Source organism: Olea europaea, chromosome 4, assembly GCF_002742605.1.
Source record: "Olea europaea var. sylvestris chromosome 4, O_europaea_v1, whole genome shotgun sequence".
In the NCBI taxonomy this organism is placed as follows: Eukaryota; Viridiplantae; Streptophyta; class Magnoliopsida; order Lamiales; family Oleaceae; genus Olea; species Olea europaea.
Window position 1 is genome coordinate 11,707,148 of NC_036240.1, and position 19,305 is coordinate 11,726,452.

The 19,305-nt window shown below is 35.0% G+C and overlaps 1 protein-coding gene across 1 annotated transcript; it reads right to left on the bottom strand.

Moving 5' to 3' along the window:
• Window positions 1-6,600: 6,600 nt before the first annotated feature.
• On the bottom strand, window positions 6,601-19,305 carry LOC111393642 (NADH dehydrogenase [ubiquinone] 1 alpha subcomplex subunit 13-B). Its single transcript, XM_023019287.1, has 3 exons — window positions 18,951-19,305; window positions 7,165-7,236; window positions 6,601-7,046 (listed from the first exon to the last, which is right to left on the bottom strand). Exons 1-3 carry the CDS (start codon window positions 19,163-19,165, stop codon window positions 6,902-6,904), a joined length of 432 nt encoding a protein of 143 aa, XP_022875055.1. The 5' UTR covers window positions 19,166-19,305; the 3' UTR covers window positions 6,601-6,901.

Sequence of the window (19,305 nt, forward strand, 5' to 3'; positions counted from 1 at the left end):
TGCATTTATTAAGTGTAAGATAATCGATTTGATTTGATTTTCTTTTTTAATTGCTGCCTACACTTTGGTTTTCAGTTTGCAGATTTTCTGAACATAAATATTTTCCTTTTATACTTATTCATACTTCAATTTGAGCTGTTGCTTTGGAAGCTGGTTTGTGTATCTGGAGGTGTTGAACTTAGGTTGTGGTGATAAAGTAGATTGGGCTATTGAAGCTTAGGGCACTTTTGGACGTACACTAAGACAAGATCAGTGTTCTAAAAAAGCGCTTAGATGAGAGGCATAGACAAAACGCTTTGCCTCGATAATAAGTGCGAATTAAACGGTCAATTGTTAAGTTGACTGCTTAATGTGCGCCTAGAAGTTCTTTATTATCTTCGTCTTCTTTTTTTTTGTAAAAAATATTTTATTTGATTTTAGTTTATTAACTTTTATTATTATTATTTTTTCTTTTTTTTTTTTCGTTAAAAGGTTTCTATTTGATTTTAGTTTCAAGTTTTTAAATTGTTATATATGTACAAAAATAAAAAATGACTTTATTCGATAAAGATTTAGATAAGATTTATCTATATTATGTAATTATGATTTTGAAAATTTGTTTTGCTAGAAACTTTGAAAGTATGAAAGAAATTCCTATAAACCTGTCTAGTAGGATTTGTTTCATTGAAAGTTGAAAAATATGAAAAGTAGTCTAACTTACACATTTTGAAATTTTGAATTGACTAATTTTAGAAATTATAAAGTAAATGTAGTATTTCATAATTTTAGATATTTGGTATATATTATTTTAATTATTAAATAAATTTTAAAATGATTAAGTATTTAAAATAATAATAAAAACGAACTACCAATATTTAATGTAGGGGTATATTAAAAAAAGGAAGTAAAATTTATAGTTCTAACTATAATAATTAAGTTTTTTAATTTATGTGAAAAGGGCAAAAGGAGAATAATGAAAAACTTAAAAAATTAATAGTTTTAATGTAACACTATTCATTACATCAAATTGCTGGGAAGTTTTAATGTACCATTGGAGATATCCTATTAACCCAAAGCTAAACAATATTGATTTGCCATTTTTTTATTTTTTAACTCAAACCCAAAAAAGAGCAGATCAACATACACCGGTACTAATATTGTGCATGAAACTAACATATAGAAAAATAAATTCAATTGGAAAATATGATAGCTTGATTTTACGATTACGTCATTCATTGTCTGTAATGATACAATTGTGGTTTTACTTGATTTTGTTACGACGGAGAATGTGGTCTCTCCTCATGGCATTCGACTATTTCTTCTGCCGTGTCTTGTTCCAATTCTTCCTAATGGTTGTGTTGAACAAGAAAATCTAGAGTTCCGAGTTATGCTTTTTGAGAAATTTACCATTGATATGACCTTCGGCTATAACCATTTCACAGGCACTCAAAAATAATTTGTGCTCCTTATCGTCCCATTTGACCTTTTTCCTTAATTTTAATTATCATCCTCAGAAATAATAAAGCATTTTCAACATATCTCCACTTTTCTGAAAATATTTTCCAGCTTCTAAATTATGGGAATACTCCTCTCTCTTAAGAAAATGATTAAAAAACTATTCTGTCGAAATTAATTTAATATTTCGACTTCTTTGTGTTGTCTCATGTGAATTTGGGTAGAAGACTCATTTATCTTTAGTAATCCTTACAAAATATCCTTCTAGACTTCATTTGGTATTTTTTTCCATCACCTTGATTCTTAAGCATTATCTCCTCTTGCACAAGCATATTATGCAATTCACGTATTGAGGTTTATTTGTAATTGACCATACTTAGAAGGTGAAGAGTAATTGATAAATTATTCCACGAAATTCTCATCCATAGTCATCCTTGGAGTCTTAAGTCTTGATATAATATTAGACATCTTAATGACATGCTCGTGTACAGTGTGGGAACCATCAAAATTCATGACGGTTAAAGTAGCCATTATTAGTGTTGTAGCAAGTGACTTATCATCATTTTTGAAATGCTCTTCAACAAACTTCATAATTTCCTTAAGCAATTTTCAGTTCTGAGAATAGTAGACTTATATCCTTCTCTAAGGTGAGTTGCATGAACATTAGACCTTGGAATTGGATTTGTTCATCCTAATTAGAGAAATTAAGCCCATTGAACAATGAAACGTAAGAAGCATGTGAATGTGCGGAAACAAGAACAAACACTACGAAATATCAAAATATAAAATGGTAGTACATTAATGCTTTGGACAATTTTAACAATTTTATAATCTATAAACGTCAATGTACTCACAACAATATATAGTATTGATTATGTCATTTTCTTTTATAAGCATCAATCTATCATGAGCAACTGACGTAAAATATGTAATTAAATGGTCATAGTACCATAGGATTTGGCCACTTTGATCACTAACAAACAACATTAATTGAACATTAAATTATGCAACTTTAATTTACATAAAGAAACATTTATACAAATAGTTCATAAAAGCTTTAAAATGAATCAGCAATATTAGTTTATCAATTACTGCATAATATAGAGATGATAATTAAATGTGTTATCCATAATCCACCTAATAAATTAATGTGCCATGACATCAGTGATTAGTATAAGCTAAGAATCGATGATTAGAATAAGCTACGCAACTGCTTTATAGATCATTTCAATAGATATGTATAACAAGTATAAAACGTATAAAAAAACCAAGTTCATTAATAGAAGCACTGTTATCTGTATATGCATGCCACATGTCTATATAAGGAAACAGTGATAACTTGATTATTGTGTAATATTTAGGTTTCATTCATTTACAGCTGCAGAATAATTAATTTACTCAATTGAAAATTAATCTTCATGATAAAACAATAATCCTGAGACAAAATCATAATATTTCCATTGACTTTTCTGGTTTTTTGATCCATAACCATAACCATAACCATAATTTTTTTTTTTTATCAAACCTGCAAATTAAGAGAAAAGGAAACTGTATTTTCTCTCTTAACCACTTTCTTGTATTTACTTCAATTGATAAGTAAATATAAACTTTAATGAGCAGAGAGAGGCAGTTTCTGATAAAGAAGTGTCCACCCTCCATCAAAGTGAGTTAAGAAATTATCCACTTCTTAAATGTACTAATAAATTTTGGTGCTTCTGTTTTAAACAACTTAATGAATTTAAACAATGAAATTAAGATTACCAAAATCATCAAGATTATCAAAATCTTAGATCAAGTTTACATCAAGATTATCAAAATCTGGTTGATATTTAAACAATTAAATTAAGATTCAATTTCAAAACAAAAATATGCATAGAATAAGGGGCAATATATTCTCAACTAACTTCTGATTCTGATATTGTGAATTCAAATTTTGTCAATCTTAACTCTATAAATCATTATATAAAGAGAAAATGTTAATAACCAGAAACACTACCAGAGAATTACTTTTCTTGAAAATGAAAATCCTTTTCTGTTTACTGATCTTATTTTTTCGGTTTGCTCAAATACTGAGTTCTTTTCACTTCTCTAAAGGATATGATGTTCATGTTGTGAATGGGATACACCTAAGTCCCAATCCATTGAGGATTCATTGTGCTTCCAGAGATGATGATTTAGGATATCATACACTAAGTGAAAATCAAGATTTTCATTGGCACTTTTATGAAGATATACTTCTCAGAACATTATTTTTCTGTCACTTTTGGTGTGGAAAGAGGCAAAAAGCTTTTGTTGTTTTTAAGGATCCCACCGCCTGTCATATTGGTCAAGGGGACGATGATCATAATCAGTGCTATTGGCTTGTAAAAGCAGATGGGTTTTATTTTGCCAAAAAAAATCCCCCTTCTCCCTCTGATTTGAAGAAAAAATATGACTGGGAATTATCCCCTTAGACATTATAATCTTCACATTATACTTAGATTATGAAATAAAAGAACATATAGTTATGTTTAATGTCTGTTGTCTCTCCTCTTGCCCAGTGTAAAATGGGTTATGTAAACAAATTTTTTATTTCTTTTTTGCTTACCAAATTAGTTCTTTTAAGAAGACCAAAGATGCTTTAGATGTGTTGTCCGGAGCCTGGGCAGTCTAAATTAGGTTTATGTCACTATTCAATATATATTGAGCAGTGTTCTAAAAAACGAGCCTAACCACGAGGCTCGGGCCAAACGTCACACCTTGGCAATGAGAGTTTAATGACACTCATTAATTTTATTTATTTATTTATTCTTTCAAAAGCCTTTTTATTTGACTTTAGTTTCAAGTTTTTAAATGAATTTACCTCTACAAAAGTTAAAAATGAAAGCATGTTAGAAAATTTCAAGTAGGAGTTCTTTAGTTGGAAAACTTGATAATTATAAACCTGACTAATTGTAGAAATTATTAACTAGTGTTTTATAATTTTAGATGTTTGGTATGCATTATTTTAACTATTAAATAATTTTTAGAATGATTAAAAATTTAAAATAAAGATAAAAATAAGAAAACACTTTTTATGCCTAGGTCGGTAAAGTTTGAAGTTTGGTCTCCACGTCTAATCACGCTTTATGCTATTAAGAACACTGATATTAAGCGTCACGTGATGTGGATGATTGTTCTCTTACTAAAACTAATTCAATAATACAAATATTTTCGTTTTTTCGAAACAATATCATCAACGAAATTGAAGGAAATTGTGGAGCCATAGCATATTGATTCAGTGGATTGGTGTAATGTATGGGTGGATGAGAAGACTGGTTCCAAATGATGAAATTGAAGGCATTTTTATCATTATGGATTGCATGTTCATTTATTTTAGACTTGTATGTCGACTAGTATCAGATATATATATATCGCAGTTGGATATAAGAAGACAATTAGTATATAAACGTATTTAAAAATTGACCCGTTAGTCTTCCTTTTGCCTCGAAAAATATTAGATAGTATTAATCCATAATCATCCACAATTTAGTTCTATATTTTTTATTTACATAGTAGATGTAAAATACCACATGCATGATTGTGATGAGACCAAATTCTTTAGTTAAATATCAAGTCCATATTAATAATTCAATATACCTCACTTTCCAGTGTTACAAAGTGAAAAACTAGAGTCCCCCACTGATGTCATTTTGTAGCGTCACTCAAGGCTACTCGATTATTGATATGTTCATCACTATGAAACATTTGGTATTTCTAAAGAGTGGGTCGAACTTAACTAAAATTATGCCTTTTGTCGAGTCATTCAACAAGATGAAATATTATACAAAGATGTAATCGATATATCTAGATGTTCTATTAAGTTTTTTTTAAGTCACTTAAGGTTCTAATAAATCAAATGGGATTCTCACTCATATGAGACCCAACGGGGTTTTATCAATTAATGTAGAGGGTCGTTAATTAAAGTCAAACGGTGAGAGTAAACTAATTTGCTTGAAAATCACATTAAAAATAATCAGAATTAATCTAGTGGATCCCACACCTCACGTGAGAGGGGTGTACACGCTTAGGTACACCCCTATATACCAGTAGCAATACCGAATTAATTATTACATGTTTTCGTGAGCTTGCATAATGCATACTATAATTGATGCTAACAAGTTTACTACACTGAATTCTTTGTATTGCCATGTCATTTGAGAATTATTCTCAAACACGAGATGATCAGGAAGGCTCTTCATAAGACAATTCTGGACTAATAGAAGGATATCGAAAATAAAATTACAACACTTCCCTAACTAAACTGAAGAGTAAGAAGCTAGATAAAGCCTCTACTTCGAAGATTAACTCGTAACTTTCTTTTACCACTTAGGTATTAGATTATTCTCAAACATGAGACAGTCAAGAAGGCTCACAATTATGGACTAATATAGAAGGATATCGAAAATAAAATTACAAGACTTCTCCAACTACACTAAAGAGTGTGAAGCTAGATAAAGCCTCTATTTCGAAGATTAACTCGTAACTTTCTTTAAGCGCTTAGGTATTAGATACCGGATATGAATCGAACTTTTTAACATAAATATGCAAGGGCTAAAAGTCGAGTCCTGCAAATGGAAGTCATTTACCTACTTGCTGCCGAATGGTATGCGCCATGTGAATAAAAAGTTTGCTAAGCTAAAAGGAATACAAATCAACAAGATTTAGCCATGTTTGACCCCCTTTTTCAGAGATAATAAGTTCCCGTTTGGCCCCATTATTTCAAATTTTAATGATTGAAATAATACTTTTTGAAGAACGAGTGATTTAAAGAGAAAATTTTTTCAATTTACATATAATATTAATTTATGTAAAATTCTGAAGTTTAAATAAGAGAGAAAAATAAAATTTAATTTAATAAAAGCCTAATGGAGACTAATTTTTGTAACAGTGATTTATTCTATTTTATTTTATTTATTTATTATTATTTTTTTTTGGGAAGAATGCAAGTTAAAAAGTAATGAAAAATTTTAGATTTACGCGCAAAATAATTGGAAGATTGTAGTTAAAAATGAGCTCGAAGAAAAATGTGATTTTGAAGAATGTAGTCAAACAAGGGCTTAATTAGATTCTAGCAATGTCATCGCTGCCGTAAAGATGCCAAGTAATCAAATAAAGATCTTATGGGCCTTTGAAAAAAGAAAAAAAGAAACCACATGGACGTTTATTAGACTGCGAAAGGAAGATATAAATCGTAAAATCTGAAGAGTCCCATACAAATCAGAGGATTTCATGGGTCCCACATTTTCAAGCAAAATGGACCGTGTTGGAAAAGCAAATTGACAGATTTTTGTAAAGTAGCTTGAATAAGAGTGAACAGATTTTTTAACATCATTTTTATTTAAATGAGAATTCCAGCCAGAGGATAGTGCAATGTCGCAGGAAAGAAACTATGTTACTGCTGAAACCCATTCACCAGAAGAACTTTCGACACTGGACCATCAAATCTTTACCAGACATCGGGACGAAGCTCCCCAGTTGCTGGAGGCATCCACCTTCCAGAGTTGTACACATTTTCACCCACTTTCCAACCAGGCACGTCTTTCATGATTCTGGCCTCTTCCTCGAGATACTTCTTCCATTCTTTGACAAATCTAGAAGAAACGAGAGCAAAAAAAGAAGAAAAATAGAATAAGTGCTACTTCCTTGTGGGAAAAGAAACTGATTTAAATAATCAAGACTAGTAATAGGACACTACAGAAAATACATCACCTTTCATCCTCTTCGGCTTGAAGCAATGGCAATATTGCCCTGCGGGCAGCATATTTTTCTTCCTTGAGCGCCCTGTACAACAAAAAAACCATCAACAACTTCCACTTTACATATATTACTCATATAACTACTCCAGGCATTATTTGGGGATCCTCTCCTTATAAAGTAACAGCAGCATTTAACTTGCTACCAAAGTGCAACTAAAAATAAACTTATGAAGATAAGAAAAAGGATACTATGTACATAGGCATCTGCAAATACCATATACTATTTGTCATTTATTAGAATATTGTGAATGAAATGGAGAAATGTACTTTATGTTCTCCAAAGAAATGTGGCAATAGAACCACCTGGTATATGACAAAGACCAACAACATTCCTTTTATGGAGCTTATATTTTGCCAAACCAAAATAAGTTGATTTCATAAATCTCAGGTTCATCTCGACTTTCTTAATGCGTGATAAAAGTTATATGTTTGTAGGATCACATTTATTTTCCTGCTGTATCTCAAGAAAATTAGCAAAAGATATAAATAAGGTGTTAGATGACTTGATAATTTGTCAGAAATCTGAACTGCTTTTGCATGGAAAAAAAATATATATATAAAATTTGTTTAATATTATTCCCAACTGCATTTTGGTTTGCCATTCCATATCATAATATGTGCATGCTTGGAACATTATAATTTCCCTATAATTTAGTGGTCGAAGTCAAACATTTTAACCAAACATTTCGTAGAACCCAAAGCCAATACCTACTTATCCACCACTCATTTCTATCACATTAATAGCTTATAGTTTTATCCTAAGTGCTTGTTTGGGTTCCAATACAAGCTCCTTATAATTTAAAAATCAAAATCAAACTTTAATTTTTAACCATACATTTCATAGAACTCATAACTTCTACTCCATTAATATACCACTCATTTCTATCACATTATATTTTAGCAACTTATAATGATACCCAAACAGGCACTTAGTCTCATATCCTTATGGACTTCAACCCTTTGATGCTCGGACTCTTCGAAATATTTAAAGTACTCGTGTCGGACATGACACAACATGGGTATAGGATATATATCGGATCCTCCAAGTTTTAATCGGATACTTTGTCGTTTTTGCTTCTTTCTTCTTTCTTTTTCTTTCATTTTCTTCTTTCTCATTTCCGCTCTCTATACTCCTAGTGTCGCCACCAAGAGGGTGGACAAAGGTAGCAACACTAAGTTTTCCCTTCTTCTTTCTTTTCTCTTTCCTTTTTTTTTCATTTTTCCCCCTTCTATCCTTTTGTATATCGGTAGTTTAGGGTTTTGTTTGTATAAAATGAAGGGGAGTGTGCCTCCTACATATGGATTTGACAAGTATTTTTGACAAAATAATCGTGACCTTTAGATGAAACAAATCTAACAGTCAGCATATATTTCACTAGGATCATAGGAGAGCTAGTTATAAACACTTGAGATCTATGAGCTACTAACTGTAGGATTTGTTTTATCTAAAGGTCAAGATTATTTGTCAAAAATACTTATTAAATCTATGTGTAGGAAGAACGCTTCCCTAAAATGAAAATGGTTCTATATAGTGCTACTTAGTTCTTAACTAAGTCCAAATTGCAATCAAGTTCATTATTTGCTATTTTATATAACATTTAGTAATGTCCATAATTGAAAACTAAACCCCAAAATTTTATTTTATTCGTTTTAACTCCTTATTCAATACCCATTTTCTTTTTTGTGAATAATTGATTTTAGTTTATTCAAATTGACATCTTAGATTAATAAACAAATTGAAGTTTGAAAGACGCACTCACGTATCTGTGTCTGAAATTTGGAATCTTTTTAACCATGTCCCCGTATCTTACATTTTAGAAAATAAAAGATCCGATACTTAAATACGTACCCAAACCCGATATCTGAGTCCGAACATCATAGCTTCAACCAACCATGGCATGAATCCTATATCTGGATAACTACATTGTATAAGACCATTAAAGGAGTTATTTCAGATGTCCTAGAGAAGCAACCGAAAGAGCCAGCACAGCAAATTGCAGGGGTATATATGTGACAACCACCTAATATTTCATTTCACATATTGTTTGAAAAGGTCAAGGTTTAGACTTATTTTTTGTCTTATTTAAAGCCTAACTTTGAATTCAGTTCCTATTACATATGGGCATAATTAACATCTCATAAATCCTTTTTACAATTTTGTTAAACATAACTACATGAGACCTATCAGCGAGCAAAAGCATGCTTTGTAACTGCAAATAATATTGGCTGTTTTTTCACGTTTGAAGATTTGGAAAGACTTTTTCCACTTAAAATCTGCAATGCCTAACTAGTCATAGTCTCGCTATAATCAAAACTTATTTAACACCGTAGATAAGCATTTCCAGTATTATTTAACACAGAGTTTCCTATCTAACTACTCTTCGTCACCCAATACAAATAAGGTCATATCAAGTGTTTGACATGCACTGAACTTATAATTGTATTTTCCATCAGTTTCTCTCATTAAAATAAGGTTGGAGTAGTTTACTTTAGAATGGAGACGAAGTAATACATTAACAACATATAATGGATGTGAGCTTAAAGAGTCTGGCTCTTGAATGTGAGGGAGGCTAAGAAGAAGGTGAAGATGAGAAAGTCAGGATGATGGGTGTTTCAAGGATGACATATTTTGTTAGATCTTAAAGAACAAAAAGATATAAGACAAATAGGGCAAGTGTCGTAGTGCCTCTTTGTGAGAATAAAAAGAGATGCTTTAAATAGCTCAAATGACAAAAGGTATTAAACGAGACACATCCAAGACAAGGTCCTTGGTATATGCCCTTCAATGATGCTATAGTTTTAGTTGATGAAAATGGAAGAGATAACTTTAGTGCCTATTTGTCCCCTTTTAAGATTTTAAATTGTTGGCTACAGTATCATTCTCCACCACACATTCACACAATAAAATATTCTACACACAAACCAATAAAATTTCTTTATTTTTTAACCACACATTCTCCAAAATTTACTATTTATAACTATTTAATTTCCCAAATAATGGGTGAAAAACCCGGGATTAATATCGAACTCTGATAAGAACTTTAGAATCTAAAGGTTATAGGTCAAAGTTGAAGTGAGATAAAATATGCATTATATTCTTATACAAGGTATCGTAAGAGTCCTACATAACTTCATAGATGAGAACAATTAAAATGTAAAACTTCAGAGAGAGCAAACAACCAAACAAAATGTCAGTGTAGTAATTCACAAATATTATAAAATATTTCCAGGAACTGATTTAATGCTGCAACTTTATAATCCAGCAATAATGAATGCATTGATTAACTTATCAAAGATTATTTTCAGCAATTCATTAAGTGAATAAAAGTTGTGTATGCCTCAAATCAGTACTTCAGAGATTAGGCATGGGCATTTAAAAATTGTGGTAGTTTTGGATGGTCAGACTCCCTCCCAAATCCAAAATAACCCAACCATCACACCACCACCCATCTACAACCCAACTACCTATCCCGATCGGTGCCCGCAACGGCCAACAATCCAACCAACCCCAAAACACTGACCTCACGCCACAAATAATCCCATACAGCCTATACAAACACCCATAGGCGGCGGCCCTAGATGGAAACCCTAGCATAGCCGCTTGTAACACATCCATCGGCGTGCCACTCTGGGGATAGGTGGACGATGTAAGCACTGGCAAACCAGGTGGCAGGAAAGGAGAACTCGGTAGAGGCATGAGAAGACCTGGGATCCCAACACTGATCTCTCACAATCCGGCCATATTTTTGATAGACGTGCCCAACCAGCAGCCTCTGCAGGCCATTCCGACGGTGGTCGACCAGTTGTCCAGTAAACGCGCCTCTTCGACGGCACATGCAAGCTATGTGCCGACTCCAGCGATGCTGCAGATTCCTCATGACGATCCCCGATTACTCCGCTTGTCTACTATCCTATCAAACATGCCTTTTAGAAACAATCAGGAGAAAAAGGTGGCGGATGCATGTATAATGGTTTTCAAACATCACTTCCGAGTGGAGGCAAAGGAATTTGTAGTATTTGTGAACGATTCTGGTATTGTTAGGATGACAGAATGGGGCTCGAATTTATCGGATGTAATTCATATGGGGGAGATTTGGTGCACTTTGGATGATGAATATAGTGGATAGATTGAGGACTAGTAAATTGGAGGACTTTGTCTCTAAATTCAATGAGTCCTCTAGAGCTTTGTTGGCACAACGTTGTATGAACCATCATGGTAGATACTTGATGATAGCACAATATGGAGAGAGGCGTCGGAAAGAAGTGGTCATGGTGCCGGAAGGTGCGAATGGAGAGAGATGGGCAACAATCTCGCAAGTGTTTCAAACAGTTGTTGATTCATTTGTTGCTAGGGATAAGGCCAAACGTCGAATGGTGGATGAACGAAATAGACAGAGGTCGACTTATGCAGAAGTTAAGCAAATCAAGCTAATCAGTGAGTATCCAAGATTTTAGATGCAAATGATGAAGGCTCACATGACAATTGTTTGAATAGGGCTGAAATAATGGCCTATGTCTACGAATTGAATGGGGCATTGGATAAATTAATTAGACTATTGGGAAGTAGGTCTAAAACGGGCTCCAAGATGTTATGTTGTAGCAAATGTGGAGTGGTCGTGGATGAGCATCCAGCTGCTGGAAAACTAGTGAACTTGATGTGTAAAGAGTCATCATCGAATGCAAACTATACTAAGGAAAAGTAGGAAATGATCGAGCCCATATGTGAATCTCAGGAAAGATTAGAAGCGGAGTATTCCAAAAATGATGAGGAGGTCGACTTGGAGAGAGATGATATTGACTCGGGGATCGAAATAGACCAGGAGGTGGTACCTTTGTCTAAAGAAACAGAGGCGAGTAAGGAGAATTTGGAGATGGTGAAAACGGGTGCGATGGACGTAATTCCACTAGCTAATGGATTATTGTTAGTTGAACAAGGGACGAGACATGTATTAGCAGAGGGTTCAGGTTCGGTAGTTGTGGAAAAACAAGATGTGACATGTTCAACAGGGGTTATGAACACCTATAATAGAAGGTACTCTTAAGTCTCTAAAAGAAAGTGACATGGGGACTAAAAAAGCTTTGGTGTTGTGGGTAAATGGCGCCAAAAAGGGAGACATAGATAGAGATGTTGTACAGGTGGAGGAAGAGGAGGAATGGTCCTTTGATCATTTGGAGTTTTGTCACGGAGAGGAAACAACGAAAGTGAATGCGTTTGACGCTAGACAATCACCTTCAAATTGGGTTTTACAAAAAATTTAGGATTTCAATAAGTTGGTTGGCATGTCCTGTGATGGATATTAAAGTAGACTTTTACAATTATTCAAGGAACTGGAGGCTAATAGGGGACAGGGCATGAATATACAAGGAGGTAAATTAAAAAGAAAAGTGATCGTGAACTAAAGCAGCTCGAATGGTCAGTAAACTATGACCGTAAGAGTGGCAAGTCAAAGAAAGAAATACTGGGGAGGGATGATGGAATGTTGAAATGATACCAAAACTCATTAGCTGGTATGTAAGGGGGTTTAATGAAGTTGGGAAAAGGTTAGGTGTTAGAAATTTTATACGGGGATGGGTGCGGACCTCGTCTGCCTGCAAGAAACTAAGATGGAGTTCATCTCGAGGGCCGTGGTTAGTAGCCTATAGGGGGGACAACATGTAGGGTACCAGTTCTTGGGGTCAACAGGGACATTTGGAGGCGTGCTAATCATGTAAGACTCTAGAGTGCTTGAGATGGAGGCATGTGCAGGGTCATTTTCTATATCGATATCGTTTAGAAATATTGGAGATGGTTTTCATTGGATGTTCATAGGAGTTTATGGGCCTAATTCTATTGACAGTAGAGGGGGCTTGTGGGATGAGCTGGTTGGAATGATGGCGTCGTGGAATCTCCCAACGTGTATTGGGGGTGACTTTAATTTGGTTCGATTTCCTATTGAAAAGTCGAGTAGTGGGAGACTAACCAGGGTTATGGAGGATTTTTCAGATTTTATTAGGGAAAATATGTTGGTAGATTTGCCCATGATTGGAGGAGAGTTTACCTAGTCATCTAATTGAGACCAACCTGTTCTTTCTCGTATAGACAAATTATTAATTTGTGAAGAGTGGAAGGCCAAGTATTCAGACGTATTTCAAAAGAGATTGGAGAGGATGTACTTTGATCATTTCCCTATTATGCTCTCTGGGAATGGTAGGGGCAGTGGAAGAAGGCCTTTTAAGTTTAAGAAGATGTGGTTGAAAGTAGAAGGTTTTGGGGAACGAGTACAGACTTGGTGGATATCTTATGATGTCAGGGGATCTCCCAGTTTTGTGTTAGATCAAAAATTGAAGGATTTGAAAGAAGATTTAAAGAGATGGAATGAGGAGGTTGTGGGCAATGTGAACTATCATAAAATTCAGTGTCTTTCCGATATAAACAAATTGGATAGGTGAGAAGAGAGTCAAGGGTTGGTTGGAGAGGAGAAGGAAAGAGGTAGAGTGCTAAGGGAAGAGCTGCAGAGGTAGGTAGAAATGGAGGAAATTGCTTGACACTAGAAATCTAGGGTCACTTGGTTGAAAGAGGGAGATAAACGCACTAAGTTTTTTTTTTTTTTACAGGGTTGCTAATTCTAATAGGCGCAACAATTCTATCACAGTGTTTAGAGGTGGATAGGGTTACTTATGAAGAATCGCAAGAAATTGGAAGCCATATGGTGAATTTCTATTAGAATTTCTATCGGGAGCAGTTTGAATGGAGGCCGGAGTTGGAGGGATTGGATTTTTTTACTATCACAGAAGAGGATGCCGATTGGTTAGAGAGACCATTTGGGGAGGATGAAATCAAGGAGGTAGTGTTTAGCATGAATGATGATAAGGCCCTTGGACAGGACAATTTTTTGTTCTCATTCTACAAAACATGTTGGGAGGTAGCGTGATCGGACATTATGGATGTTCTTACCTATTTTTTTTAATGTGGCAAGTTCTTGAAAAGTTCTAACGCTACATTTATTGTGCAGATCCCTAAGTAACCGGGAGCGACTGATATTAAGGACTTTCGCCCTATTAACATAGTCTGTGGGATGCATAAGATTATTGTGAAAGTTCTGACGAACAGATTAAAGGAGGTGCTAGGGAAAGTAGTATCCAAGTTTCAGAATGCTTTTGTAAAAGGGCGCTAGATTTGGACTCAATGCTTATAGCGAATGAATGCATTGATTCAAGATTGCGCTCGGGGATTCCAGGAATGCTATGTAAGCTCAATATTCAGATGGCTTATGATCATGTGAACTGGGGGTTCCTTTTGTATATGCTTAGGCGATGTGGCTTTGGAGATAAATGGTGTAAGTAGATCCAGTTTTGTATCTCTATTGTTTCGTTCTCAGTTTTGGTCAACGGAACACCTGAGGGTTATTTTGGAGTAGTAGAGGATTAAGGCAAGGGGACCCACAATCTCCATTGCTATTTGTTATTGTGATGGAAGTTTTCAGTAGAATACTTGAAAGAACTGTGGGAGAGGATTTGATAAAGGGCTTTATGGTTAGTCACTTGCAGGTGTCCCATTTGTTATTTGCAGACGATACGTTGATTTTATGCGAGGTAGATGATGAACAATTCAGGAACTTGCATCGTTTGTTCTTATGCTTTGAAGCAGTGTCCGGATTGAAAATCAATCTAAGGAAATCTGAGGCTATTCCAGTAGGAGAGGTAGCTAACATAGAGGTGCTGGCTGACATATAAGGTTGTAGGGTTGCGTAGTTGTCTATGTCATATCTAGGGCTCCCGTTAGAAGCACGGTTTAAAAGTATGCATATTTGGAATTATATTGTGGAAATGGTGGAGAGGAGGTTAGCAGGGTGGAAGCGTATGTATCTCTCTAAGGGAGGCCGACTTACATTCATTAAATCCACTCTCTCTAATCTCCCTACTTACATTTTGTCGTAGTTCCCTACTCCGGTTGCAATAGCAAATAAATTAGAGATTGCAAAGGGAATTTCTCTGGGCAAGGGTGGGGGAGAAGAGAAAACTACATTTGGTTAATTGGGGGTATTGTTTGCTCGCCTGTGAGGATGGGAGGCCTTGGAGTTAAGAGCCTTGTTTTATTTAATAAGGCCTTATTATGTAAGTGGTTGTGGCGATTTGGAGTAGAGAGAGAGAACTTTTGGCGAGAAATCATAGAGAAGTATGGTGTGATGAAGGTGGTTGGTGTACGGTTGAGGGTCGTGGTTCCTATGGGGTGAGTTTGTGGAGGTATATCCGACGGGAATGGAGTGATTTTCAGGATAAACTAAATTTTGTGGTGGGGAATGGTAATGATTTCATGTTCTGAGATGATTGTTGGTGTTGTGATCAACTGCTGAAGTTAGGATTTCCTTCTTTGCACCACATTTCTTTAGTGCCTTCTGCTATGGTGAGTGATGTATTAGCCATTTATAATGGAAATTACAACTAGAATATTACTTTTGAGAGGGGCATATAGGATTAGGAGTTGGATAATTATTCGTTGCTTTTGACATCTCTACATAAGGTACAAATTCGAGTAGGAGAGAATGATTGTAACAGGTGGAAGTTGGCACGAGATGGTATCTTTTCTGTTCGCACTTATTTTAGATCTCTTTTAGGACCTACGAAGAGTTCATGCCACTGGAAGCTGGTGTGGCAAAGCAAATTGCTTCCATGGATAGCATTCTTATTGTGGACGGTTGTGAGGGTGCAGGTGTCAACGGTGGATAATCTTCGACGAAAAGACTTTTATGTGATCAAGTGGTGCTATATGTGCCAAAGGGATGGGGAGACGGTAGACCACTTGTTCATTTATTGTGATGGTATTCGTTGACTATGGAACAATATGCTGGCTTCTCAATCTATGGTTTGGATGCTGCCAAGGCGTATAGAGGATGTATATTGCAGGCATGGGGGAAAAAATTTCGTGATAAGGATAGCAAACTTGTATAGAACCTTATTCCAGAATGCATTGCATGGTGTGTTTGGAGAGAGGAACAATCGCTATTTCGAAGATCAAACAAAGACAATAACGCAGATTAAAGAAATGTTTTATTTGACTTTATATAATTAGTTTAATGCCACGGCTAAAAATCCTATAGAAGGGTTGCTTAATTTCATGTCGTTCCTCTCTTACTTAAAGTGATTGTACACATCCCGTGAAATCTCTTTTAATTAATAAAATTCTGATTACCTATTAAAAAAAAAAAATTGTGGTGGAGTGGGCCAAAGCAGAATGAAAGGTCTTCATTATGTCAGAGAGCTGAAGTTGATCATTATATTCATCACATTCCTCTAGCCCGTATACAAGTTCCATCCTCAAGCATAACGACCAAGATTCAATAAATGAAAGTCTTTAGTCTCTTACACACATCCCTAGTCCTTCAGTGAACACCACATTTTTATACATAATACCATATCTTCACCCAAAAAAGTTAATTGTTTAATAAGCTATCAATGGAAGTGTTTGCTAAACAGAAACCAAAACAAAACAAGTAGGCCAATTTCAAACACAAAGCTTGGTTCCTTTGATCTGCACCATGTAAATATTAGCTATACAAGTTCAAAAGCACATGAGAACTACTAGTACATAAATCATATGCTTGCATGAACGTGCATTAGAAACTGATGTCAAGACTTACCTCCTTCTCTATCTATCGATATTTGATCCCCAAATGGAATGGAAAGTGCTAGATTACATCATTAATATAGAATTCCTACTGCCAATTTTCAAGATCATATTGAGATTTTTCCTTCATTTTAGTTTCATAAATTTTACAGGAAACTTGCTTGGTGGTGACCCCTTATATTAAATTTTATATAATAAACTATACAAAAAGGAAGTGTAAGCTAGATACAGAAAGATCCAGCAACTGCTCCACAGTCTATGTATACTTCTTTAAGCGGACCAAATCCAAATCCCTTCACATTGAAAGCTTCAGAAATGAACTTCGTCCCAATACTTCCACTATACCAAATGATCATCTCTCTCCAAAGAATTGGAATCAGGCACATCTATATAGGTAAAAATATATAACTGGCTATGTAATGAACTTTGTCCCAGTTTACTGGCTATACCAGGTGATCCCAAATTTAAAGAACAAATAACATTATCTCTCCAAACAAATAATAACGTGCAGCTTAGTGTGGGTGAAATACAATATAGACACGTAAAACAGGCTGTTGAAAAATTACAGCACATCTTTGATCTTAGTGGGCCTTCGACAGTTGCACTGATACATGGGTTGTTCCCACTAATACATAAGAAGGGAAATCATAATGAAAATAATGTGAAAAATGTTGACCATGGTACTTTTTTTAAACATCTATTATCAAAATCAAATGATATTAAGTCTAACAGGAAAATTAGACTAATAACACAGGTTTGGAAAAGTTATACTTTTTGATATGGGTCAAACTCCAAAACTCCCCTACAAGTGCAACTCCACTTGTACATGAAGAGATATATTAGAGATGGCAAAACTATGGTTAAAACAAGAAAAAGGAGTAAATTTAGCACTATAGAGAGTGGAGTGCATTAGTTCGTCTGATAACTTCCCAAACATGTCTAGTATCACATTAAAGCACATATGCCAAAATCAATGCCAAGATTCATATTGGTTTGAGCTATATAATTTTTCAATGTTGCACAAGCTTCAATTGCATCCATCACTCAGACCAAAATCTATGGCTGAGAGTCATAGACCAAAGAAGTGATGGATGTGCTCTATCGGCAATGAAGGTTTTCCCATGGTTTTAACTCCCGTTTCTTTCCACAATATAAGAACCATATAACCTCGGGTGCAACACAGAGCATCACTCAACCAATTTTAAAGAGAGCATACCACTCAGTCTGGAATAGTTAGTGAAAGTAACATCATACTTATCAGGTATCAACTGGTTATGGTTTTCCTACTTTCTCCATCATGTAATCAAATTTATAAAAGTTAAAGCTCTGTAATATCAAGGCGGCATATTCATAGGTCAGAAAGCTCACAACTAGTGCATATGACAAATCATTTGTCTTATAGCAATATTCTATGACTAAATTCAAAAGAACTCTTTGAAAACTGTAATGATCTCCTAGGGAAGGAAGAAGTCTATATCATCAATACACTCCTAAAACAATTTATATAAGAATCTAAACAATATAGGTAATATTGCAGAAAACCCAGTTTGAATGATTCAAAACCAAATCCTCTTTTCTACAACTCGGGGTTCTCCCAAAAGTTTCAAGAAATCACCACTCTCACCGACGAAATCAGAGACCAACCATAGAAAAACTCAATCTTTATACTCATATATCTATTAACAATGCACGGATATTTGTACCCATATAACATGCATTGTCAACCAGACTTCTTTTCTGGAGCCAATTTAAGAGTTATCTGGCTAGCTCCAAAAAACACCACTGTAGAAAGACATTTCACCAAGAACACAAAAGTCAGAACAAAAGAATTTTGAATTGTCAAGAACTGCATAAATTGTCATAATATTCAGCTCAGAAATCTGTATGTTGTGTCAGTACAAATATATGACAGTTAGGCCTGTAGGTGATACATAACTTGAAGGGACACTAATTCAGTAAATGGATTTGTTCTTCTGTAATTCTAGCCTAACGTCTTGCTGAAATTACAAAGTAAATAAATCTGTCCCGAAATCAAACCAGTTAGGATTCTTCAAACGCCCAATTTGAAACATGATTTCACATAAACAGGTATATATACTGTGAGTCTGTTGAGTGAGAAATGGCGGAGGGATTACCTGCGGATCTTGTTGCCTTTACCGACTTGGTACATGCCCCAGGAGAAGGCACCAAGAGCCGCAAAGAAAATGGCCATGGCGCTGGGGCCCTTGCTGGGGATCCGACGTGCGAACCGGACTGGAGCGAACCCGCCCGGCGGTGGGCCATCCTGAAGTACCGGCATGTCCTTAATGCTCGCCATTCCTGCCTTCTTCCGAATCACGGCCTCCGTCATTTTTCTGTAATCAAATGATTATTTGATCTGCCGATGAATACTGCGAGTATTTTACGAATTAGGGATTAGATTCGGTAGAAAGGGGAAATTTTTTTATTGGTGTCAACTGTCAATATGCGGGTACGGGCCAGCTACACCTA

Excerpts from the sequence above, each read along its gene's own strand:
- LOC111393642 (XM_023019287.1), bottom strand. The coding sequence starts at position 19,165 with ATGACGGAGGCCGTGATTCGGAAGAAGGCAGGAATGGCGAGCATTAAG. Across the intron at positions 7,237-18,950 it reads AAAGGCAACAAGATCCGCAG|GGCGCTCAAGGAAGAAAAAT; the intron begins GTAATCCCTCCG and ends TTTGTTGTACAG. Across the intron at positions 7,047-7,164 it reads CAAGCCGAAGAGGATGAAAG|ATTTGTCAAAGAATGGAAGA; the intron begins GTGATGTATTTT and ends CGTTTCTTCTAG.